The 26,635-nt window shown below is 43.6% G+C and overlaps 1 protein-coding gene across 1 annotated transcript; it reads right to left on the bottom strand.

Annotated features, from left to right (window-relative positions):
- Positions 1–239: 239 nt before the first annotated feature.
- Positions 240–25,210, bottom strand: SNX30 (sorting nexin family member 30). Its single transcript, XM_061562536.1, has 9 exons — positions 24,672–25,210; positions 18,571–18,753; positions 13,724–13,834; positions 10,928–11,086; positions 9,818–10,013; positions 8,700–8,902; positions 8,103–8,189; positions 6,793–6,945; positions 240–6,118 (listed from the first exon to the last, which is right to left on the bottom strand). Exons 1-9 carry the CDS (start codon positions 24,780–24,782, stop codon positions 6,044–6,046), a joined length of 1,278 nt encoding a protein of 425 aa, XP_061418520.1. The 5' UTR covers positions 24,783–25,210; the 3' UTR covers positions 240–6,043.
- Positions 25,211–26,635: the final 1,425 nt, after the last annotated feature.

Here is a 26,635-nt window from a genome sequence, read left to right as displayed (position 1 = left end):
CATTTACCATCTTTAGGCCATTAAAAATAAATCCTAGGCACTTAATTTGAAATTCAGATGGGTGGTGAAAAAACAATTAGGTTGAAACAGGGAAAGGATTCGCTTAGTTTGCGAATGATTAAAGCTAAAATAATTGTGTAAGTGGCAAATTGGCATGCGCGTTCTAACTTTGACAGGCATTCATTGTAAAAGTGAGTGCGTTGAGCCGTGAAAATAACTTGAAAAAAAATAACAAAAAATTACATTTTGTTTACTTAATTCTGCGAATTTTGATGAGGCAGCCTGAAAAAAGGCACGGTAGTGTTCGACAATCTAAAACAAAGCTGAAAGGTACCATTGCAATCAACAGTTCAGTTTTCCACAGTAAACACTCAACATATGAAGCAAATATCAGGCACAGACTTTGTTGTTTAAATTCAATTACAAACACACGCCCTATAGTGGGTATTAATGGGTAGAATGTGGTGTAACAGTAGTTCGTATCTCGTCGCCTATATACAGGGACTCCTCTACTTACGAACATTCGACTTACAAACTTTCAGAGATAGTAACAAACCTCATAATATTCATATGTCCAGTTGCCTGGTCGAACTGAGAGTCGTAAGTTCAACCGCGGCGCAATAGACGGTGCGCCGGTGGTGGTGGCATCTATATCTGACGAAAATAAAGAACCGGCGCGTCATCTACATTCACAAATTACACAACTTTTAAAGCCATTCCTTGTGTTTAGTGTACATGCCAGACATGTTTGAAATAGACAGAAGTAAAGTTGGACCTATGAATAAATCGACTTACAAACAGACCTCTGGAACCTAACTCGTTCGTAAGTTGAGGAGTCCCTGCACCCATTTTCCATGGTTCATCCGAGACGTGCTAGCACAGAGCACACGTGGCACAGGTGGTTTTACTATTGGCTACCCTACCAACGAGCCAGGACCAAACGGCAATGCGCTCGCCTTTACCAAATATCTGAATCTGGCTCGGGGGCCAAGCAGGGCCAGGCACGAGGTTTATTATCTACATTTGTATCATGTGATATCGTTTACGTGCATCCCGAGTCACTTACAACACGTGACCCGCATTAACACGACCCCGGAGTTTTGTAGCAGGAAATCAACCTGGCAACTCTTTGACCCATTTTGGGCTGGTTTGGCAACTGGCCCCGCCACAGCTCGGTTGGACAATGGAAAAAATATATTTATGACCAAGTCAATCCTATAATCTTCACAACATTTCTATAGCAGGAGCCAGTTATTTTTCCAGAGGGCAACTGCTGTTGAATTATGCAGCATTGGATGACATCAAAATGTCTACATGTGACGTGAGAGCAACGTGAAAAGGATTGACATTACACCTATTAATAAAAAAAATACAGATACAACCAATATGTCTGTGAATGGAGGTCACATTCTCTCTCTGATTTAGACCACTAATCATGTGGCATGCCAACTAATTTTCATTTTCTACAAAAAGTAGATTTTTTTTATTAAACTGACATTAAACTGACATTGAAACCGTTTAGCAGTTGTGATGGCCCATTACATTAATTGTATAAGTGCTGTAATTGTCTATGCCATTACATTGAAAGCTTCTGTGATGTGGTCTTATTCAAAAATCACCACAAAGGCACAGTTTAATGCTTTAATACTGTAATTAACCTACTATTAAATTAACTAAGACAAACCAATTTAAATTAAAAACTACAACTTCATATCACTGATATCTCATTTCGGTGTGTCTACATTATAACAGCATTTGCTATCACGGACGTTTTACCAACATGTACTTCAAACTTTGCAAGTCGCGTTGGTGTAAGATCCTGCAGGTTTGTGCATTCCTAAGAATTTTATTACACACCGAACATTGGTTTTTTTTAATCTACGAGTTTGTTTGAAGAGGTAGATTCCAGAGCATTTTTTTTCATTAATTGTACCGATTCATCATTCATTCACAAGATTCACATCCCTTATTCTTGCAGCAAAACGATTATTGATGCAATGTCAAATGAACCCAGAACCGCACCGCACGTTGCATTCATAATTCCACAAATTAACTGGTGAAATTAAGTCGGTGCGAAAAATAAAATTACACTGCTTTGCCAATTTGCGCACAAAGCTAAACAATCACATATAACCGAGGGCGTGTTTGAGTGCGTTGTGTAATCTGGTAATGCTGTATAATGTCTCAGCATGGCTACAAAGCAATCAGGGGTTATGCATAAAAATGATTAATCATGGTCACACGTTTATAAGAGCATGCTATGGACAGCTGGGATGATCAGTCTAATAGCTGAGCCTCCTGAAGGCAGGAAAACCACCCCCACTAGCCAAGCCCAGCGCGACGCGGCTGATGATTTCGATGTCACCAAGGCCCCTGCCAGCCCTGCCCCCCTCAATGACTTCCCATACAGTAGCACACGTGGGAACAGAGGCGAGACACATTTTGTATCCCCAACTATTCTTGTGTTATTCGATTAGCCAACGAATTGAATAAAAAGATTCACCAATATAATATTCGTGCTTTGTTATTCACTCAATAAATCATGTAACTTTTTATTTGAGGATGACAGTGCAGTGAGTTTAACGGCTGAGGTGCTTCTGTCAAGACTTCTCATGTAGTGCCTGAATTATAACGAACACAACTCACCAATACCTTGCCACAGGGTTCCCTCTGCCTGCTTCAAATTGATGCTTTGTGATGACAATTAAAAGGTGCAAAGGGCCTTCAAAGTGCAAAGCTGACCTGAGCCAGAACACTGTGGCTTAGGGGCAATTAGTGTGTGCTCAGACACCAGTCATCTGAAAAGTTAAAGTAATCACTTTAACTGTATGCAGTGGGTGAAATCCAAAGCTATGCTAACTAGTTGCAAATAATTGGCTTCAGTCTGATCACTGGTATGTGGAATCATGCTCCCTTGGGTGATGCTGCTATCTCACCAAAAAATGTTGTCCCGCGGTCCAACGATTAGTATGGAGAAACTCCGATCATTCTTAAATTGCCGGCAAGCTTAGACGCAGCAAAAATCTTTCAATTTAAACAAAGTAGCGAATCACAGATCTGACTTGAAGGAAAGCCCCCATCCCAGCTTTTCCTGAAGCAAGTCACTACTTTAAATGGTCATCTGATTCAATGGAATTGCCGAGTTGTGTTACTCATAGCTTAATACTAGTATATAATGTAAATGTATTTCACGTGCAATGTGGAAAATACAGGAATTTCTTGGAATGTAATGAAATTGAAGAGGGTTTCCACTAAAGTAACGTGATTGCAACAGTTGGACTGAGCGTGCTGCCATGCGTAATTTGCATATGCAGTTGTGGGACAAATAAAGTCAAAGATGTACTTATCTTGTTACAAATGGGACAGAAATTGTCCCCAAAAATAATTATGTAATTTCACTCCGGGTTACACAACCATCCACTAACGTTAAAGAGAAAAAGTGTAACTTCGTATGCAGTCACAACTGAATAACTTTGTTCAACGTCAACTCTAGTTACTGGCCTGAAGTCTACGTCTGATGTATCCACAGCATGATGAACGGGTCCCAAAAGTACATCAAAATCCCTGAATGCCCTTGAATGGCTTTGTGAAAAAGCACATTGGGGAAAATAATGAGCCATCGTCCCATTGCGCGCCATACAAATGTGGATTGCCACCCCATTTCAATCTCTGTGCATCGTAAATCTTCCTTCGAAAAATATCCTGAAGCAGAAGATCAGCGCTGGATAGTCACATTTGCAACTTTGATCCGTGCCTGTGCCGTATCGATAGCTCAATGTCAATGTGCTATGTTATTGAGGGACAACTGCTGTGTGGTGTTATCTTGGTGTGGTCTGAGACCGTTTTGGTGTCGTTGTTGCTGCCTTGCTCAAGCTTGATAACTCGGACTTGTATAATTAAAGAATGACATCTGTGAAAGAGCTTAATAGGTCATCGGATTCCTCCTGCAGTCCAAATAAATATTCCGATTCTCATGAACCCGAGCTGTGGTAGGCTTTTATGGTTCGACCGTATAGCTCTGCCGATGTGTTTGTGGGTTGTACTACATGCTATTTAGGCATATGTCCGACGTTTCGGTTCCATGGGGCTGGGGAGCTTCAGCGGAAAACTGAAAGCTCTCAGCACGTGGAGCGAAATGTCCGGGGACACCGTGCCGAACGATGAAAAGCAGTTTTTGCTGCGGACTTCATTGAAGCAAAATCGTGAGTGGGGAGCAGATATTAGCATATGACTTCTGAAATACAATTTGCTCCTCCTCAGAATGTTTATCGATTTGTTAAGTCACTCGTTTGTGATTTCGCAGCGTAAAAATGGGGCACCTTTTATAGCTATTCAAATGTAAAAAAAAAAATGACCCGATTTGCTGTGCATGCTTACAAATCTATAAACTGGACAAGTGTAGCGTGAAAGCACCTATGAAAGGGTTTCACATGTCTGAGCGACTGAATTCCGACACCTCCTGGCCTCGGATACGTGGCACAAAGTGGCTTTGTCCAATTCCTATCTCTAGCTCACTTTCCTCACAGTGCCATTTTACAGCCTCGGAACAGCTACCATTACGGAAATAATTTTAACGTCAAAAAAACGTTGACGGTGAAAACGTACAATTACCCTCAGTACATCAACGTAGAACACGAACGAACGATGATAATAATGCATTCGACACCCATGCTGAAGCGGAGGCACCTACAGAATAATAAAATGTTGTGGCATCGAATGTGCTTTGACATCAGAAATTAATTTAATTAGCCTGCCATTATAGTGGTAGGGAAAGCACACTGCTGCGGTAAACACATGGAACGTATGAGTGGATGTTCTCACAAAAGTGTAAGCAAAAACATCAATACACCTGATGTTGAGTACAATTATCAGATGGTAATGGTGACATTCACATGTTTTTTAAATTTAAGAATGCAAAATGTCAATGCCCGATAGAAAACAAAATAGGAGGGAAAAATAAATTCCAGTTTAAAGGTCATCTTTTAATTATTTTTATAAATAAATTCTTTTAAAAAAAGTTAAACCTCCAAATATTCAAACAGTGGCATTTTCTTAACAAAAGCGAAAAAAAAATCCTGTCAGTCTCATGGCTGCCGTTAATCAAGAATTAAATAAAGCGACGAGGTTAAATTAGAAAGGCCGAGTGTTCGCGAGCAAAAAAAAAATGAGTGCTGCATAGGCAACAACGGTGCAGCGAAGCGAACAATGGAGCAAAGAGCGCGTTGCTGAAAATGCGGCCAAGACGTGGCACAAACGCGGACAGGTGTATCGGACAATGGATAAAAACGCGCGTCGTTGAAAATGCGGCCAAGACGTGGCACAAACGCGGAGAGGCCGAAAACCTCATTTTTCTTGGAATCGCACGGCTACGTTGCACTTGAATCCCTTCAGCAAAAACCCATCGCAGGCAGATGACGGTCCCAATCACTCAGCTGTGAGGGTGCAATTCAAAGGGCAAATTGGGGGTGGGGGGGGGGCATGCATCAACTGCACACAGCCACCGCTCGGTCAACAGGAGAAGATCTGGCGACGTCATGATGGCAGTACGGTAGTCTATCTCTCCCAGATGCTGATAATATATATACACACACACACACAAGAATGAGAATATGAAGAGTCTGTGTATATATTCTTCAAGAGCGAGTTTTGGAATCATTTAGTGAGAATTAAGAAAGACAAGAATACGAAAATAATAATAGAATAAAATGTTGAATATCAGAAAAGCTTTGTAACAATAAACTAATTCCAAGCACTTTCATCCAGTTACTTTTTTGCATACGTGTCTTATAAATATAGTTTGACAACTTATTTAGCTGTGCAACTCATTCGTATTTATGGAATGATGACCAGCGTGTTTTTTATCACGCAATAATCTGTATAAATCTTTTTTTTTTTGCACGAGACACACGGGCAATATAATATTCCCAAAGCATGGTGCCCTGTTTAGGAAATAAACCTGTCAAATATGCAACAACAATACAATTATAATGTAGGGTAAATCCTCACTCAAATTGCACCGAAATACCAACAGGAGAAGTCTTGGCTATGATTTTTGGTCTTTTTCCTCCTCTGGTTTGTCCTGTAAGAGTGGGACGAGGGATTCCCACGATGACAAACACTGCAGAGACAGCACGAGCAAAACACGGTCACCTTTGCAAATGATGCAAAGCAGGGCATGAAACCACCATCCACCTCCTCACAGCAGATATTTCAAAACACGGTCCATCGACGTGCAACAGGTGAAGACACCAACTAATTAAAAGCTCATCAAATGTGGCACCAACACAGCCTTAGAACAGAAAAATACGCGCAATCGGAAAATAATGGGACGACGTTTTGGCCAACGGTCCTTCTTCAGTGTAAAGACGGAGCGGAGAGTGACCGACATAGAATTTGAAATCAGCCGGTGTCAACAAGATGCAATTAACACATTACGATAACATCAGTGATATGACGTACGCCTACGTCACCGGAACGGAATCGGCACAAAAAATTAAATACCTTCATCGGTAACGAGGCTCCCACAAAGCCATGCGCAGAACATGTGGCAGTTTGGCGCCAGCTATCACAAAATATAATCGATCACTACACTTCTCGACAATAAAAACAACAAAATCTTTAAAAACAGCGGCGCTATGCCTCTCTGAATAAATTTAATGCCGAACCGCTCGCGCGTTCCGAGATTCAGCGGTGAACAGGACACCCACCTTGCAACGTGCAGACATCTCGGAACGGCAAAGGGTTAAAGCTTGATAGGACAGGAAGAGATCTGGGTTTAGGGGCCACGCTCACCTCCTGGTAGTATCGCATGTTCCTATCCGAGTGGCTGACGAGCAGCTCCCGGAGGTCCCTGCGTTTGTTGCGCTGCCAGCGCTCCCAGTCCGCCTTGAGGTTGGCGTCCGCGCACTCCATACGGTCGTGCAGCTTGTCCACGTCTTCCGCGGACTGCGCACACACACGAGCGGGCGGGCGGGCAGGCGCCACACGAACAACCGCAGTCATGCCGGACCCGACGGCAACATCCCCCCGTAGCGTCGCACAAGCGGCCAAAGAAGAGAAGAGCAATGAGATGGGCTTCGTGCAGAAGCGAGACGGCACATGGGATCGCAAGGCCGCCGTGCACTGTGGAAGACACTGCGGGGAGAGGCCTACATCCAGCAGTTCATAGATCACGGCCGATTAGCACGGTTGGCTAAGTATGGTGCGAAAGAAGTTCAACATACATACATGATAGTGATGATGATGATGTTTAAACCTAGCTCACTTCATGATAATGCTGTGTTAGACACCATTACTTGAGCAATAAATACGTGAGTGGCCACCAAGGATCTCATGATCACAACATTCACCAGAGACAAACATGTCACAAATTAGTAAAAAACTGATATCTATAGAAACGCTCCTGTTGCAAATAAATGATAAACCACCATTAAGGACAACCATGTTTTGAAAATAGTTGGTATACGGATGATGACTAACGATAGTTTTAAAAATGCATGCAGACTAAAATATAGGGCAAATTGATAGGAATTAAAATTATAAACAAGTGCAAGTAGAATTTTTTTTTATTTAAAGCTTTCGTGACTGCAGGGATTCATATTCTTGGTTATTTCGGTAAAGTCACGTAGAAGGGAAATAATAAAATAATAAAACTATAAAACTGTAAAAATTCTCACGACGTTTCGACTGCAACACAAGCAATCGAAACGTCGTGAGAATTTTTATTGTTTAATATTTGTATTATTTTATTATTTCCCTTCTACGTGACTTTACCGAAAGAACCAGGAATAAATGCAAGTAGCTTTGTAGCCAAAATCTAATTTAGTTCCGTGTGTCACAAACACATTGACATGATCTAAGCAGCTGGCATAATGCATACAGTGTTTCGTATTATCGCGTGCGTGCGCATACAAGCATACGGAGGGAAAGACATCTGCTTCGCCAAATGGTTGTGAAAGAGGCCAACTTCCTAAACATAATGAGTCACACAATTTACACAGATCCACCTCGTTGGAAGTCAACTGTACGTCGTTTAAGTGCAATTCCCAATGGTGGTGGGGGGGGTGTCGGGTGGATGGGGGAAATATGCACAATGTTATTACCCCCTCCTTGTCTTCTTTCCTGCTTGCCAGAGACTCCACCTTGGTCTCAAATTCCGCCTGGATTTGGTCTCTCCTGCGCAGCACAGCCTGAAAAACACGGCCGCCGTACCAAACCCAAGAAACACAGTGATGCTCTGGAAAATGTCAACCCTGTGGAACAGGTACTAACGGCATTGGTAATGATGATTTGCAGCTCCGATTGGCAAAGTTGGCTACGTACGGTGCGAAAGAAGTTCAACGTACATACATACAAGTAAGTGCATATTATATGTCCAGGTTGAAGTTTGTGAGCCATGTGATAGTTTCGGGGGCAGCGGGACTAACACTATCCAGTCCGCCGGAGAGTGGATGAATAATACAGCTGTTCGCGATACGTACTGATGCCATTGTTTCGACCGATGTTTCTAGCTTTTTTTTATTAAAAAAAATAAACATGCTTGCGAAACCTGAATAAGTTTGTACAAATGTGACGGGCAAAAAAAGGAATCAATATCTTAAATTGAAAACCATGAACCCCCAAATCGTGACAAAGAGGGGGTGGAAGGGGTGTGGGGGGAGGGAATCGTTTAGCAGATGGAAGAGCGACGTGGCGACCACCTGCGCGGTGTCGGCGTAGAGCGAGTACTCCCGCAGCGTGGGTAGCACCTCCTGGCTCGAGTGCAGCATGAGCCGCTCCAGCGCCTTGGAGCAGCTGGCGAGGCAGGTGTGCACGCCGTGCAGAGGGCGCGACAGCTCCGCCTCCTCGTGCACGGCCCAGCTCGCGTAGAGCGGCGCGTACTCGCACAGCTCCGCCTGGTACTCTGCGGACGTGGCGCGCGCGCGGCAATCGCGTACGAGCTATAAAAGATGGCACGAGCAACGCGGCGCGATACTTGAGGCGTGGTTTTGAGCCCGACGCGTGTGCGCGAACAGTCATGCCCTTCTTTTTGTTAAGGCGCTCTTCCACCTCCAACCCAGCTTATATATAAGCTCCTAGCTTGGCAGTGTCTCATTCTTCACCTGAAGACGGCTGCTTGCGTTGTAGCCGAAATGTCGTGAGAATTATTTTATTTTATTATGTTTTATTTTTATTATTTTATTACTTCCCTTCTACGTGACTTTACCGAAAGAACCAAGAAGAGTCATGCCCCTGTTCCACTGCGACATCCGAGCCGCACTAAGGCGTGGTTTAGTCCACTGGCTAGTTGCCATGCCAGAACCCAAACATTGATGAGCTCGCTTCGCAAGACATCTGAAACGGGCCAATCAGGGTCACGGGCAGGGCAAACGATGAGTTTATCGTGTCACGTCAGTCACTACACTGCGAGGGGCAAAGTGTCACCGTGTCGTCTACCTCTGTCTCGGCTCGTTCACTTGCATTTGACGTTCAAGGCACGGCTCCGCTTCTTCAGTGAGCAATCTGGCGCATTCTGGGCTGCACGGGGCTGACTCGGCACCGCGCCGGCATGGTGGTACATTGGAAATAATGTTCCATAAATGGGACCAATAATATTTGTCAACATTATTGCAGCAGAACATCTCTACAAACACTCTCAGATCCAGTAATTGGCACTTGAGTTTTCAGTTACCGTGGCATCGTCAAAACCGCCTTTGCTATAATGACACCAACGTTCTGGAATGGTGCGATTGAATCTACAACTGTTATAGATGGACTTGGATCAATTACAGCAGACGCGAGACTCGCTCGCTTACGAGTTGTGAAAGTAACAACTCACCGGACTGCTCCTTAAGGATCCTCTGCGCTATCCTCTCCAGCGTGCCGAGCTTCTGGCCAAAGGCTTCCACAAAGTCGGACATCGCCGTGAACTCGGGCGGCCGTGCCTTGGGCCGTCCGCCAGCACCGGCCACGAGTCTCACCGACTCGCTAACGCGGCTCAGCAGGCTGGCGCCGCGCCTCTGCAGAGCCAGGTCCTGGTCGGCAAATGACGCATTGGCCCGGCGTTACCGCCACAGCAATCGACGAACTTGATTTACAGGCAGGCGAGAGCCCGTCGAGACTCGAGTGTTGGTCGTTTGCCATTACCACCGCTGCCGTCGCTGCAATCGCTTCATTTATAGCCATTCGTGACCAGAATGATGACCTTCGCCATTTATCACTTAGGCTTACTCGTGTTTCCGTTTTTAGTTATGTGAAGAGCAATTTGCCCTGTCGGTGTACAGAACTTTATAAATCCACTGCTCTATGAGATCCTCTACCCATGGGGGTTATTTTCGCATACTTCACCCGCACCTCCGATTAGCACGGTTGGCTACGTGCGATGCAAAAGAAGTTCAACATACCACGTTGCTCAGTGGAGGTTGGTGGTGGTGGGGGGAGCATAGATGGATGAGCACCTTAGTACAATGCAACCAATGGATTTTACTGACCTGTCCTTTGTTACCATGTAGCCCTCCAGCTTATAACACCTGTTATGGATGACGGAAGCTCATCTAAGCGTAGATCTGATGAAATTGCCGAATTCTGGCCGCATTGGTCAAAGCGCTGTGGCAGAACATATTGGACTCAAAATTGTGAGGTTGCGCGATCAAATCGAGGTCAGGGGGTCAACTCAACCTATTAACCTTTCAGAAAGGAATAAAACAAGTATGACCATGTGCTCCGTCAACATCGGCTGTACAGTTCAGGATTACTTGTCAAATGCTTGAAATCTATGCAACACGTTCAATTGTTTTACACATTTTATTGACCGTGAAAGGATTATGGACCGGGTGAACCCTTCACCAGGATTTTAAGACAAAAAGGCCGGAACATTATTTTATTATTATTATATTAATTGTAGGCAAACTCTGGTTGATCAGGTATAAAGTGATGTTCAGGCTGTTACCTTGGCTGTGAGAAATGAATGGAAGTAGCTGCTGAAGGAGAGAGTGGGGTGGTTAGCCAGCCGGTTCAGGAACTTATCCAGGGCTTTCTGCCGCGTCGTCACAAAATCCTCCGTGAAACGATCCACGACTCCCTTCATCACAAACTTCTCCGGCAGCGGCTGCAGGGACAAACAAAAATTGCCTACAAAAACGATCCGACCAGTTTTTTTTTAACCCTTTCCAAATCCAAGTTCTTGCATTAATTCATCTGTCCATCGGCCGGCCTTGATCATCAGCCATCATCCCTTCCAGCAACGCCTCCTGTGGTCCACTTATCGAAACAAATTGGGTTATGTCAGTAACCTGCGTATGTTTTCTAATCCATGCGTTGCTCTGTCTCTCAATGCAGTTACAAGCATGCATCTCTCTCCCACGCTTGTCTGTGCCCTTGTTAGCTTTTGTCCCATGTTGTTTGCTTATAAAATATAATACCGACACTGGTTGCCTGCTACCACGACCGCCATCACGGTCGCAGGTAAACAATGGAAGGAAAACCACGTCTTCCTATCGGTTGCACCTTGGAAATAAGCAACTTTTAACACTATTCACTGGACTAACATTATTAAGCACTATTGTTTGTGAATTTGACAGATGTGAACGAATGAAACTGTGCCATGGACAGATGCCGTGGGATGCGCCAGGCATCCCAATGGAATGAAGTAATTGGTTTCTCTTCGACAAAGAAGCCAGTCACAAGGCTGCTGTGTGTGCGACGGAGCGTTACGTGTTGTTTTTTTTTAGATAGAAAATGTAAGTGTAAGCCACGCTACAGTACGGCTTCGAACAATAAATATTTATAACAAATATATACCACAGGCCTGGCAAAGCCATGAATAAGTGATGTTCTCATGCCCACGTAAACAAAAATTGTTCTCAAAACACGTAGGCAGCAATATTACTAAAGTAATGGCACCCCCATGTGGATTAACCAGGATATTCAACTCTGTGAGATTGTTGTACTTAATACACCTTTAATGCATTCACTGACACTGCAAGCATTATATTCTTTCCCACAATATATTTTACTACCGCCGAGAATGAATACAAGATGCTTCGTTCAGTGCACCGTGCCATTACTAAATAATGTGTCAGGCCACGTACTAAAGAATTACAACTATTTAATGCCCGGGTGGCGCAGCTGTCAAGATTGCTGAACTCACACCGCTGAAATCCTAGATTCGAATACAGGCCGCCTGCCTATAATGACACCGACCGAGTTGGTTCTTAAGTGTACTGAGTTGATGATCTTAGTCTGGTCACCAACGACTACACAAAAACAACACATTACACGTGATTAATATGGCTAAATTAAAGCTCTGAGAATGAAATGTCAGTTTGACTATCCCGCGACAGCATATTCTGTTGTAGGGCAGGTGGGATAATGCCGACTTGTAATGTGTGGATTAGAGGTCCGTTGAAGTGATCTAAGTAGTAGTTATATATGGGCCATTATCTAACATGCAGCATTGCACTGCTTTTTTAGAGATCCTAAGAGATTATTCGTGCTGTGACACAACACCAAAACACAATCGGGATAACAATCGGGTAAAAAGACAAAAAAAGGAGATTAAAGATGAATTTTTCCAAGGCTGTGAGCTTGTCTTAAATGCTTAACGTTTACAAAAGCTCTTGTCAGTTTAACACGTAGGCTTTCGCGACCAATGTTATTCATAATCAACGATTTTTGGGTTTAGATCGCGTTTATTTATAAATGTGTCGTAACCCTCCACCACCCGACACGGCCAATCAGTAAAAAATGTGTCACGTTGACAAAGACAAATAGTTCACTGCTTTAGCCCACCGGTGTGTTGAAGCAACAACATTCACAATTTGAGTACGACGTTTCGCTGGTAATTACAACCAGCATCATCGGGCAATTCGCCAGAATGGCAATACTGATTGGCCGTGTCGGGTGGTGGAGGGTTACGACACATTTATAAATAAACGCGATCTAAACCCAAAAATCGTTGATTATGAAAAGCTCTTGTATTGCGACAAAATCTCAGCCCTGCTCCTGTGTAACAGCAGTGTCATAGCGAATGCTGCCCTTCAGAGACATTAAAGCCTACTGCTCCATCCATTTGTGTCATTAAATGTGGCCACTTGGTGATGGTGCTAATGCCAAATTAAGACCACTAGCTGAAGAAGACAGTGCTTGGGGGAAGAGCCATTTAAATGATCTGCTCATGAGGAGTTAGACGAGTTAGTAAATCTTGAGCTAGCACGGAGAAGACAGAAATACTTTGTCAGGAAAGCAGAATAATGAGGCTAAAGTCCAAATGAATTCACTGACATGTAGGCAAGTAAATGGAAATATTAACATACAGACAGGCAGGTGGACAGAGCAGACACAAACAGTAAGTGACTGGCAGAATAGACATACAGACAGATAATTAGTGACCAAAGACAAAGAACCCCCTTATAGCCTTAAAACAACTTTTGGGGCAAGTGCTATTAGCAAGCACATATGAAGGCCGACACGGCACGCAAGTGGGTGGGTGGCCAACTTCACGCCCAACTGCCTTTGTCTCCCCAGTGGTGATGTTTTACACATGACATCAGGTACTCATTTGAGGGTGAATCGACCTAGGGGAGGCCCATCACCGGTTCAGATAATCGTCACTGGTGTTGGTGGCCGTGAGCAGGAAACAAACTCGGGTCGCCGGGTTCATAGCGCAGCACAGCGTGCTAACCACTGCACAACTGCTCCCCACTAAATGGTCACCCAAAGTAAACACACACACACACAGACGTACCGGGATGAGGTGCGTAGGCTGCGTCTCTTCCAGTTTTGTTCGCAGCCAGTCAAAGTCTTGATAGCGTCGGCGCACCACAAACTCCATGCCGTCGTACTCGCTGCGTGTCGTCTGCAAAAGATTTGGCACAGCACAACACACGCAACTACAAAGCCCGAAGAGCGAGGATTTTAGAATTGCAATACAATTGAGTTTTTGCGTAGCATGAAAACGGAGGTCTCCAGATGCTGTGCAGTCATGACAAGGTGATACATCATGAGAGCGTAAAGAAAGGAATTTCACAAACATTACTTGTCTGACACAGACAAGCACTTATCCAATTTAAATAAAAACAAATTACAATCAAAAGTCAACCATGCACATCACATAAACATGTGCAACACAATCACTCTGTCGAGCGAAAACACAGGGCAACTTGGGGATTAAAAACAAAAAGGCAGATCTTGGGTTACTATATCACAAGAACACAGCAAGACTTTAATTGACACTTCACAAGAGGGCAGATACGGCTGGCTAGTCAGTAACGAACTCTACCTGGGCAGACAGATAGCAAGCAGCTCCTTCCCCTGAAAACAACATGCCAATAAATGCATTTGCATGGGCTCGACACACAGCGGCACCACCATGATGGAAGAGAACATGCCAATGTGCTCAGTCACCTAAAACCCTGTGCCCAGCCATGCAAAGCAAATGCACGTGGGTGTATAAGGAAGAGGGTTGCTGGCCATAAAGATAAAAAAACACTCCACTATACTCCCCACATACCAAACCACTCGGTTTTCAATCTTAGTCATGTGTACCATTGCCAAGTGCAATGTGAACCTGCCGTGGGACTCCCCTAGATCAAATAAAATGAGCACCTGCTGCAATGTCAACATTAGGGATGGAGAGACAGGCAGCTGGGCGTGTGGTGCTGGCCCCATCACCCTCTTGTGTGCCATGCCAGCCTTAATAGATGCCTGCTAACATCGTTCGCTGACGATCAAAAGCCTTGGGAACAAGACGCTATTATGTAGCTTGATGCCTTGACCGAAGGATTGAGGTGACCGTGTCTTTTGGCCAGCACTTGCGAACAGCAGAGAATACCCCTTCGTTGCCATTGAATTTTTTTTCATATTTCAAACTACGGCAGAGTTATTGTGGTTATCGTGCCGTGCTACGAGCCCACCAATCTTAGCTCGATTCTCGGCCATGGCGTATAGCAGTGATATGAGAACAGGGCCATTCACCAACTTGCATTGACCAGCACGCAGAACGGTAAAATAGCCTGCATGACTGACATGGTGTGGCGAGGCCTATTGGATGATTAAGAATGGCTGGTATGCATTATTGTAATTTTGTTTCCAACTACCTCGACAGGGTGGTGCTCACCCGCTTTGGAGTTGAGGGTTGGTGGATGGTGCAGAGATTCGTGCAACCAAATAACCCAGTGAGCTGCAAAAAGTGGCTAGGAGATGACAGTACAGCAAATGGATGTGTGAATGTTATACCTTCTCTGTACGTGTGGCTTTTCTGTGAGATCTCTGGGTTACATGCCAAATGCAAAACGCTGACTTAAAAAGAAAGTGACAAAACATCCCCTTTGCTGGCTTTCGTAATAAAACGTTAGGCCTCTGAATGTTTTCATTGGCAAAAAAATGCTACCTACTATTTTACACAATTGCACCATATTTCAGGAAATTAATTTCAGAATTAATAATTAAAGAATACAAATATATGTCAAAGATTAAATTAAAGAGATGAGCAAGCCAGCAGGAACGACTTCTTATAGAAAAACAAAGACTCTTGATTATCTGCGTGCATTTTATCCGATTTGCGGATTAACTGCGCACCTGAGATTGACAAATTAATCATTTTTAGAGTTTCTCTTAAGCCCAAATTTATAACACTATGTAACACAATTTTTGTTCCTGGTTAGTAAGTGTTATCTCGTAATTGCTTATGCCTCAAAAGTATAGAAATGGCTATTATTCCCCACAAATTTTGCTTTTGTGACCAGGACAGTGATATTTTGAAATTAACCTATTTTCAATGAGAAAACGGGCGAATTTGTGTCTTTTCGTTCACATAAAATCAGAAAAAAACAATATATGAATCAAAATTAACATGTATTTATACTAAAGTAATACAATAAGTACTACAAAATATTTAGAAGCGAGTAGTTTTTCAAGATTATTGTTCCTCCCCACAGAGAACTCTGGCCAGTCCCGCCTGTGGTCGTGCACCTTGGTGTCCAAATCGCTCGTTCTCATTGAAAATAGGTACATTTCAAAATATCAACATCCTGTTCACAAAAGCAAAGTTTTTGGGGAATAATAGCCATTTTCTGTACTTTTGAGGCATAAGCAATTAGGAAATAACACTTACTACCCAGGAACAAAAAAGTGCTACCCAGTGTAATTTGAAAACAGTTAAACATTGTTATTTTGTTTATTACATGTCACGTGCTTAAACCGAGCAAATATGTGCTCCGGTTAACCCAAAATCCATGTGATCGCCTCTACAGTATGGTACAGTAGTTGCAAACCGTTACTGCAGTGGGGCGGAGTTCGATTGATTTTGATTGGCGTGGCTCTGCTATCCACTTAGTGAGCCAAGGCTTTTGCTCGGGAGCAGGAAAGTGTTATCACTGTGCACGCGCATCGATCAGTCGATCGTTTGTATTCGTTCCACAATAAAAGATTAACAATGAAATTCGTCAGTTGTGCTTAATTTTGAGTGATTTATCCAATCATTTTATTTTGTGAGTTTAAATTTACGAAGGAAGAAAAAAACGCCACTTTTTTCAAATTTTCTTGCTGTGGTTTTCACACCTGATGATGATTGCTTGTGTTGCAATCGAAACGTCGTGAGAATTTTTGTTTTATTTTTATTATTTCATTATTTCCCTTCTACGTTACTTTACCGAAAGAACCAAGAAGATGATACATTGTTCGAAGATGATACATTGTTCGAAGATGGACAAAACTGGTGACAGTGGCCCCCAAAGGAACTCTGCCTGCTTGAACTCAGGTTAGATGCTAAAATGTGGAATATGCACAAATTGTGCTTTCTTAAATAAATTGTGCTTATTAGATGTTTAAAATAACAAAAATTATTCTGAAAACTTACTCAAACTATTTTCACCAACTTATTATATCCGTGCCCGAGGGTCGCTGCCTTCGGCGAAGTGAACATTGTGCGCGTTTCAAATTAGCATTAACATTATTATTACAACGAAACAAAACTACATTGCCTGTGCCGAGTGAAATTGTGTTATTTTGTTTACAAATGCAAGTGCATGATAAGTAATTGGTGAGGCCAAAAGAGATTAAGTGTCACGTGATTAAAAAAACATGCAGCGAAAAATCATAACCGATCGAAGAGTCATAACAAAAAAAGATACCGACTGAAACCACGCCTAAAGCCACAGTTTCCCAAAAAAGTGTATAGTTTTAGAATGATGACAAGGCCTGACAAGAGGATGTTTGCCATCGTGTTGCGTAAGCAAATGGATGGATTACGTATTGTGTTCAGTGTTAGCTACCAAAAAGGCTCTGAAAAAAACCTCTCTAGCTAGACATCTTACGAATAATCGCCGAATATGCTCAGGATACAGCACGTGCATGGAGCTGCGCATGTAAGAAATGATTACGATTATTAGCTTGACTTTTTTCGCTCAGAAAATTTATTTCTCACGCAAGTTTTACCTTCAGGCTATCTGTCGGAACTGACGAGAGAGCGCACACAAAACAGACGAAAAGCATTAATTCTCAAATCAAATTGTGACTCTGAAGCGTAAAAAGTCAACGAATCACGACAGGGTGGGGAATTATGAACTGCAACAACCCTACGACTATCAACACATCAGCTTGAGGAATCTCACGGCACACGATGAAATCTATACAATTCACCAACTTTGCCGATAAAGTATTGGATTACAGGCAAGCACCATCACACCATTTAAACCGTGCACGTAACCTTCTCACATGTTATTGTGTCCCCTCAGGACACGAGCAAGTTCTTTTGTTTTCAACGTGGAGCACGTTGCTAGCACTGCTGAGATCCCACATTCGAATCTAGGTAGCTGCTTGTGATACTGGTAGGAACCTCTGGTTACACCAGCCCACAGGGGATTATTCTGTCCGTCCGTTCGTCGGGTGGGGAGGCAGGGGCTGGGTGGGGAGGGGCTGGGTGGGGAGGGTGGGGAGGGGCTGGTCACCCCGTGGTGCCCTTATAAAACTCAACATTTAACCTACTCACACCGGCTTGTGCCTACCCTCACAGTCGGGCATATTTGCAGAATACACCACGCCGCCGTTGACCCTGACCATTGGCCGAGCAACCCAACGTTCCTACCAGCTCCTTCCGCAGGAATGTGTTTAAACTGTGTTTAAGTGTAGCGAGTTCATGGTCTCAGCCCAGTCATCAATGGTTGCACAATAAAAAAAAATCACATGCCATTTGGTTCTGCATTTAATTTGGCTAAATTCCAGTCCTGAAAATTGTAAATGTTGGTTTGTCGTGCACGAGAACATTACTCTCGGTGTTAGAGCAGGTGGGAACCGCTGCCTCCCTACTGTGTGGATCAGATGTCACCTTAAGAAAAATCGATCGGAGGTAGCTCTGTAACATCCGCATTCATGGACCATACTCTAACACGTACGGACGGACGGACGGGGGGGGCTGCACTGCTCTATGAGCGTTACAAATGGATACTCGGTCTAACAATAGGATGCCGACAGCACAATCAGGATAACAGTCGGGCAAAGACAAAATACAAAACCAAACAATAACAAACTATTTAATGGGAACAACAGTCGCGGCGATCCTCCTCAACTCTTGAGCAGAGACCACGCGCCCCGTACCCGCACAGTGACGCGGTAGGTGATGTACGTCTCCATGGCCGTGACGTGTTTCTCAGGGCTGTCTACTCTCACAAAGAGGTCCGTGGGCTCCGACTCGGTCTCCTCGCCCAGCTGCAGACGGTTGAGCAATGAGGCCGGTGACGGTGGCTGCATGGGACTCCTCTCGCACATGTGGGTCTCATCCTGTTGAGCGGGGGGGGCGGAGAGACCACGGGGCTGAGTTATGCGGGGAAGGTTTGACGATACGGCACCGCAGCAGCCATAATATCCACCCATTCGAGCACTTGCACAAGCTAAACGAACCGTGGATTTTTCGAGACCTGGCAAGAATTAGGTCACAGGCGTAGTTTGCCTAGAGAACGCAATTAACTTAAGGATAGGCATAAGAAAATTGAGACGGGAACAACAAATCAATTTAAGCAAGTACCCATTTATACTGGCAAAAGACTGCCTAACTACACATTTTAAACATATGCAATGTTGAGAAATAAAATACCCTGGAGTTATCTGCCCCATTTGTTGATCAGCAGTTTTGGATGAATGCCAGAGGTTTCATATTTCACATGTTTCAAAGGTATATCATCGGTGATTGCATAAGGTACATTTCAGGAAAAAATCCAATGTACAGTACGATGCTGAACGATAACAAAAGGCCAACCATGGATACTCAAGCACTCACAGAACACGAAGCTTAAAATACCATTCACATGTTAAGATTTATTTCTGTGGCAGCAGTTTTTGGGGTACATTATAGCTGGGCAATTCCAATAGCAATGAATATTTGTATCCTAAATTCACAGCCTGGACGATTCTTGCAGGAATTACAATTCACATATTGGCGATTCCCATGTTAAAATCTACAATCAATTGTATGGGATTCTGAGTGGGATTCTGTTATGGAACACTCATGCAATCAAATAGGTTTCGATTACAATTCTATTGCGAATATAGCATCGCTATTCTACACTTGCATTTGGCAATATGTTCAGGAGCTAAATGCCAATGTCGAGGTCTGCTACCCATGAGAGGGCTTTGGCAGATAGTCCGTGTAGCGTCACTAAGTTTTGGCTAAGCTTTGCTAAGCCCAAAATCAACTTCCATACGATTTGTATAAATTGTGATTCTGGTCGATACCGGCCAGTAGGTTTTCAAGCAAAATCGCTATGGAAATGTATTATATATATATTCATCGGCCATACGTCTCAATGGCTATTCCACTCGGCCGGACAGGTCCCGCAGGCTCTCTCTTGCTTTTTGAGCGACTGAATGCAAAGCAGGGGGCCTTGAATCCCCAACCGCCCCAATAATTCTATGGATCTTGTGAATTCGCAATTGCGTAGGAAAGAAAGCAATCGTGATTCCATGCTAGGAATCGTGAAAGTTAACCAGCTTTCGGATACATATAACGTCCAGATGCAATAAGTAGTTTCACCAATGGGTCCATAATGTTAAGATTACCAGAAATTAGTATGCACATATTGTTAATTAGGCATATTTCCTCATTTAAAAGCAGCGTCTCCTATAACATTCTAAAGCGATTGCCTCAAAACATCCTGTTTGTTAAATGCTTTGCAAGCTGAACAAGAGGTCACATTTCAATGGAATTCAAGTGAAGAGGTGCAAAGTATTGATTTTAGACATCTGGGCTGCATGTGGCGTGTCAATACGAGCCGAGGAAAACTCTCAAGTTACTTTTGAGCCCCGCAAATGCACAGCAGGCAGTTATTAGCTATGCGACATGACCTTCGATCATGGATAATGCTTGTGCACGTGAACTCTGAACGCCTGTTTGAGCTTAGGTTAGCAGTTACTTACCAAACCCACCGTTAGCAAGTAGAGAGCTCTCTCTCTAGAAGTGTCCGGGTCTACTCTTCCATGCTGGTTAGGCGTCTTGGAAGAGATTGGGTTACCCACACTTTACTCCACCACAAGCGACCTGCCCGTCGGCTAAATGTGGCATACCCATTTATAATGCTGGGTGGACAGAGGTGGGGGAGATTTAAGAAACGTTCCGATTGTTGGCAGATCGAACCGGCGACCTCTGGATTGCAAGTGCATTGTACTAACCCTTAACAGCAAGGCAAGCATCCATCTGACTGAATAAAAAAAATAACTTCACCACGCCTCTCATTGCGTTTCAACTCTATTCAATATCACCAGAGTGCAAACTGTGTACCGAGGCTACGGTATGACAAACATTGCCACAGTGCCAGGCCCTTTGGGACTTTTAACATCCAGGCTCAAATGAATAACTGACCAAAGTGCCTCACCACCTCTCAAGCACAAAACGGATAGGTGGCTACCATGCAAAGTATGTCACGATACAATAAACACTTCAGCCTATCTTGCGGATGAAAGCATCAGGCACACTAAGCCTTCTAATGTGTGCAACACATAGCGACGTTTCCATCGGACACATACGATTTTAACCACATCAATAGTCAGCGGTCTAACATACTGTATTGGGACTTTTAATGGCCCCAATATATTACATGTAGCACTGCATGGTTAGACGCATCTTCAAAACCACCCCCACCATTCACACGATTATATTTCTGCAGTTAACCTAATGGCAGTAGTGACTGTCATACTGAAAGCCATGTAAGTGGCATACTAAAAAGGACGTTTAGATGTAGTGGCATTCAAAGTGCAACAATTCGTCTGGTCATAAAGTGGAAAGCAACTTTTAGAATAAATTAGGCTTGTCATAACATATTTAATTATGGACATTAAATGTAACTCCCCAAACCAATAAACCGATACAACGCTCAATTGAAGACAGGCTACAATGGCATCTAGACAGAAGAACAACTACAGCCCATAACTGACGTGGGCTCACTTCGGTGTAGTGACCAATGATTTTAAGACTGTGACATCGGTGCTACTTTAAGGAGATCGAGTTCACTTGTGTTCAGCACTGTAAAAAGTGTATTACACTTTAAACACTTGTGAGCAGAGTGGAGGCAACAAATAATTCCAACGCCGTGTGAAAAACAGCAGCCAGTAGAACTTGCTTGCAAGCAAGACCAAGAGGATGGAGCTAATATTGTCCTGAAAAATAATCTGGCACCAAAAGGAGATAAAATCACATTCCCAGACATTATTAACCTTTTATTTCCATAATGTAATATGTATCTGTCTGTGCGATCACAATACATATAATACCATGTTCAATAGGCTGGCTCGAAAACATTGTGACTACAAAACATTGAACAATAAGAGGAATATCAAAATATGTATTTGCTTTGCTAAAAATGCATGCCAGACATATATCTAATAGTCACACATAGCAGAAGTATTTTTGTTGCATTGTAAAAATATATAGGATTTACTTAATATTCTATCAAGTATTGTATATTCTAATACTGTTACTTATTGCATAGTGGAATAAGCATAGCGGGTTTTGTTGCTGCAAAAACCACAAGACCTTTATCCAGCAGGGGATATACCATGGCTGATGGCAATCGTGATGTTGATGAATACATCAAACATTAAAAAGGTAACATTTAGGAGGAACAATGGACAAGCAACAGGAGGAACAGTAATGGCACCAATTACTATACAGTCTGCATGAGCGGCGAAGAGGACAGAGCACAACTATTTATTTTAGCCACTCCACAACGCAGCCTGGATCGACAACACTTTGCCAAAGTGAATTTAATTGTACCAGAGAAACAAATATATATAACCCTCACCTAAAAATCCATGTAAAATACTGTGGTAACACCTTATAAACAATGCAGAGCACCGAACAATTTCCACAGTAATCAGCTTTCAATGTAAACCCGTTTGGAGAACGTGACAGCCAGCAATTTCTACTGGGAATAACAATACCAGGAAAGACCCGTCTCTCGGCACAGTGGCGTTTAAAAAGAATGGCAAATAATTAACAAGGAAGGCCATTTTGTTGTTGAAAACGTTAAGCTATTACCTTGTCATGAAATATTTACCCAAATACCACAACGATATTTTACAGCCCTTTGTCGAATCCACTTCTAGATGAAGGCCTATTCGACAACAACACCAGCAACCCATCATAGTATCCAATACTCCTGATGCCATGAGCATTGGAGATACACATTTCGCTGGGATCAAAGGTGATTGAGATACAAGCATGAAAATTCCACTTTACACAGTCCCAGATAAATAAAAGGCGTGAAACGTTTTAGTGTTGTGTAATATGTACAGCGGGGTGCCAACATCAGACCTGGTTCAAATCATTTGCTTGTTAGACTAAAGCACTGCCAGATTACAGATGATCTCTCAAATTGTGCTGATAACGCAAAGGCGTTGAAGCACGGTTACAATCAACACGTTTAGTAAAAGAATAGGCACAGATGAGCAGCGACCTTGGGACCCCTGAGCAAACCCCTACATACAGATTAGAATGCCATTTCCAGCTGTTGACTTTTAGAAGAAAGGTAACTAATTGACAAGGTATAATCCAGGAAAAATGTAAACTTCACGTTTCCACATTGCATATATTGAGTGGCACCCAAAGATTCAGCAGCCTCTTTGGCAATCCATTGTTGAATGAAGGATTCATCCCCATGCTGTGGGTGGCGATGGATAAGTGGAGGTTTCATGTGTTCCTATATTACCTCCCACTGATGTTAGCTGTGGCCAGTCTGGTTGCTGGCTTCATAGTGCGATGTGCTTACGGCTATGTTACCATACAACTCCCATTAACACACTACACCGATATGCACATCTCAGTCACACATTGTCATCATCACTGTCAACTAAAATTGATCAGGTATTCCTGGATAGTTTTAACACGTAGGCTATCGCGACCAATATCATCCATAACATACAATAGTTTTTTTTTGGGTTAGATCACATAAATATGTGTCGTTAAACCCGCCACCACCCGACACAGCCAACCTAAGTTCAGATTTGGCTATCGCCTGATGAAGCTAGTTGTAATTACTGGCGAAATGTCGTACTCAGATTGTAAATGTTGTGGCTTTGCTCTCCAACACACCGGTGTGATGTCCTATTAACGAATTGGCATGTTCTGTTTACGTGACAAACCTTGCTAATTGGTTGTGTCGGGTGGTGGCGGGTTTAATGACGCATTTATATATTTATGCGATCTAACACAAAAAATCTGTCTTCCTGGATAATTAATTTTTCTCAGTGGCCAGTTCCATAAAAGTATTTTTAAAAAAAATTTGCCCTCCGCTTTGTGGGAAAAAGAGCAAAATCCTTAAGTTATTTCACACAAGCACGTCTCCCCTTGTATGTAAAACGTGCTGTTAAAAAAAGACGCAGCGAAGTTGTGGGGCGCACAAAAACAAAGCAGAAAATGTGATTCTAGATTTGAAGCTTTCGTGACTGCAAGGATTCATATTCTTAGGTTTTTTTCCGGTAAAGTCACGTAAGTAAAACATCAAAATTAATAAAATTTTGATGTTTTACCTACGTGACTTTACCGGAAAAAACCTAAGAACAGAAAATGTGACTTTGTGAAGTAATCCCCACGCGCGCATCAGCGTGGGGTGGGCCCTCATCCAGCAGTGGATTGGGTCGGTAAAGCGGGCAACCCACTTAAGGTAGCGGTGGTCAAGTGGATTTTCCGTGTAAATCATCCCCGCCACATAAACGTGGAATTTCCGTTCCTGCGAGTACATAAGCACGGGACCCGCACTTATTTCAACACAACCCTAATCTTTTAAAGATGTTTATCGTCATTGAGGACGACACGGGAGAGACACCCAAAGCGATGGAACGCGTCCGATCCGTACCCCCGGGGAGATGGAGCTATGACTTAAGCTCGTGTTGCAGGAACGAGGTTGAATATTTACATCGTAGGATCGTGAGAGAAGTTGATTAATCATGAATAATGATGATGACTTTGAAAAACAATTTTATATTGGCCTGAAAAAAAAAGACCGAGTAGGCCGCGCGAGGCATCCCGACTTGCCTTGTTCCTCCTACCGGGCACGAGCGCCCATCGCGGGCAAAGCCGGCCAACGCCGCCGCCAACAACAACACCACGAGATACAAAACAGTGGTCACCACCAACCTCTCCCGCACACACACCAACCACATCATCACCATTGTTACAGCCCATCGCGGCGTACTTCGTCTGTTGTTACCTTGCCAGTGGCCCCGTGCTCCTTCATGTCGTCGTCGTCATCCTCCTCCAACAGTGGAGAGTCGTCGGAGAGCGGGTGCGAGACGCGGCCCAGAGACGCCGTTGACTCCATAGCGGGAAATCGAAACGCCACCCTCGTCACATTCCCCTCACAACCACCACCACCACATACACACACCCCTTACTTACAGTGCTATATGCTTGTGCGTCTCAGCTTCCTTGGTTCAATCGTAAAAGTCCCTCGAGAGAGGAGAGAGAGCGGGAGAGCGAGAACCCTCCAACAGTCGGTAGGTGTCGCTAGGCAGGCCGTACAAACTGCTGCGAACGCCATTCGACGCATTCCTCAATCACGCCACATTTTATAGCGGGAAGCCAGATTGCGCTGTGTTTGATGTTGGCCGGCTCGAGATTTGGAGAGAGGGGGAAAAAACCCGGAGGACCCGGAGAAAAATCCACGCGACCACGGGGAGGGAGAGACATGCAAACTCAAAAAATACAGGGTGTTTCAAATCGATGGACTCGATTTGAAATCGCGATATCTCTGCAACCACGAACCGCCCATGAATGAAACTCTTACCACTTGAGAGGGCGGGGCATAGAGAGGGCGGGGCATAGAGTTTAAAATGATTTTTTTCGATTTAAAGCTTTCGTGACTGCAGGGATTCATCTTCATCTATGTTTTATTTTTATCATTTTATTATTTCCCTTCTACGTGACTTTAAAAGGATTACCGCTCGATGCCTCTCCCAGCGCACAAATTGCCCCTTGCCTAGGTCATTCATTTGCAAGATGACAACCCCGCAACACAAGGCGTTTTGCATTCTAAAGTTCAGCAAGACTTAATCCGTAATTGCGGTGCAGCGTGCGTTTCAACGGCACTTTGGCATTGATGCGCCAATGTCAAAGAGCATTCGTCGTTGGTACCGACAATTTGAGGAAACAGGCTGTTTATGTAAGGGGAAGAGCACAGGGCGACCATGCACCTCAGAGGAAAACGTGAGAAGAGAGGCGTTTGGGACGAATTCAACTATCGTCTCGATGTTGTCCGTACAGCATGTGGAGGGCACATAGAGCCTTTATAAAATGGTTAGTAACATTTGATAACTCATTAAACCATTTGTAAATTTGTGTAATTGTAATTGCTTTGTAATTGGGTCCCTCATTTTGAAACACCCTGTCCAGCAGGCGTCGGGGTTTGGATCGAACCCACGGCCTCCTGTATTCCAGGCGAGGTAATGAACATCTTTGCCACCACGAAATGTTAGGCGGCTCTGTTTTAACGGAACAAAACAAAAATATGCGACGTTTCGGGCAATGGCCCTTCTTCACAGCCGATACGGTGTTTTAAACGATAACATGTTTTATATGGCAACGTTTTTTTGCGTGTGGTATCACGAACGGTCATTATAATCCGAATCGCCGCCTAACATCTCACGGTGATTATGAGATGTTAACTACCTCGCCTGGTATACAGGAGCTCGTGAGTTCGATCCTGACCCTGATGCCTGCTGTGGTGTATTTGGAGTTTGCATGTCTCTCTCCCCGTGGTCGCGTGGATTTTTCTCCGGGTCCTCCGGTTTTTCTCTCCACATTTAGAATCAACGTGCGTTTAGAGTACGGTATTTGGCCGCTACAAATTTCTACACGATGATAAGCCACTTCGTTGAGATCTCATTTGTGGCCAGATCGCTTCCGAAAAAGAGCTATATAGCTCAGTGGGCCTTACCCGGTAAAATAACAAATATTTTACGGCAAAAAAATACTTACATTTAAGGCAGTGTTATTGAGTAATGTGTTGAGTTGATTGTTCATTGTGTTTGTGCTCAACTGCCAACGTAGCAGCAGCGTCACCACCAACTATTGTATCCATCCTGCTATGATTCTGAGCCCCAATCACCATCCCTGGTCCCATAAAAAAAACGAAAATCAGGTTGCTAAAGCCACAATAGCGTACACAGAGATATC

Source organism: Lethenteron reissneri, chromosome 4, assembly GCF_015708825.2.
Source record: "Lethenteron reissneri isolate LAM-NWPU_2019-01 chromosome 4, ASM1570882v1, whole genome shotgun sequence".
NCBI classification, from domain to species: domain Eukaryota; kingdom Metazoa; phylum Chordata; class Hyperoartia; order Petromyzontiformes; family Petromyzontidae; genus Lethenteron; species Lethenteron reissneri.
The sequence above is the reverse complement of the archived record's forward strand: the minus strand, read 5'-3'. Positions and strand labels throughout refer to the sequence as shown.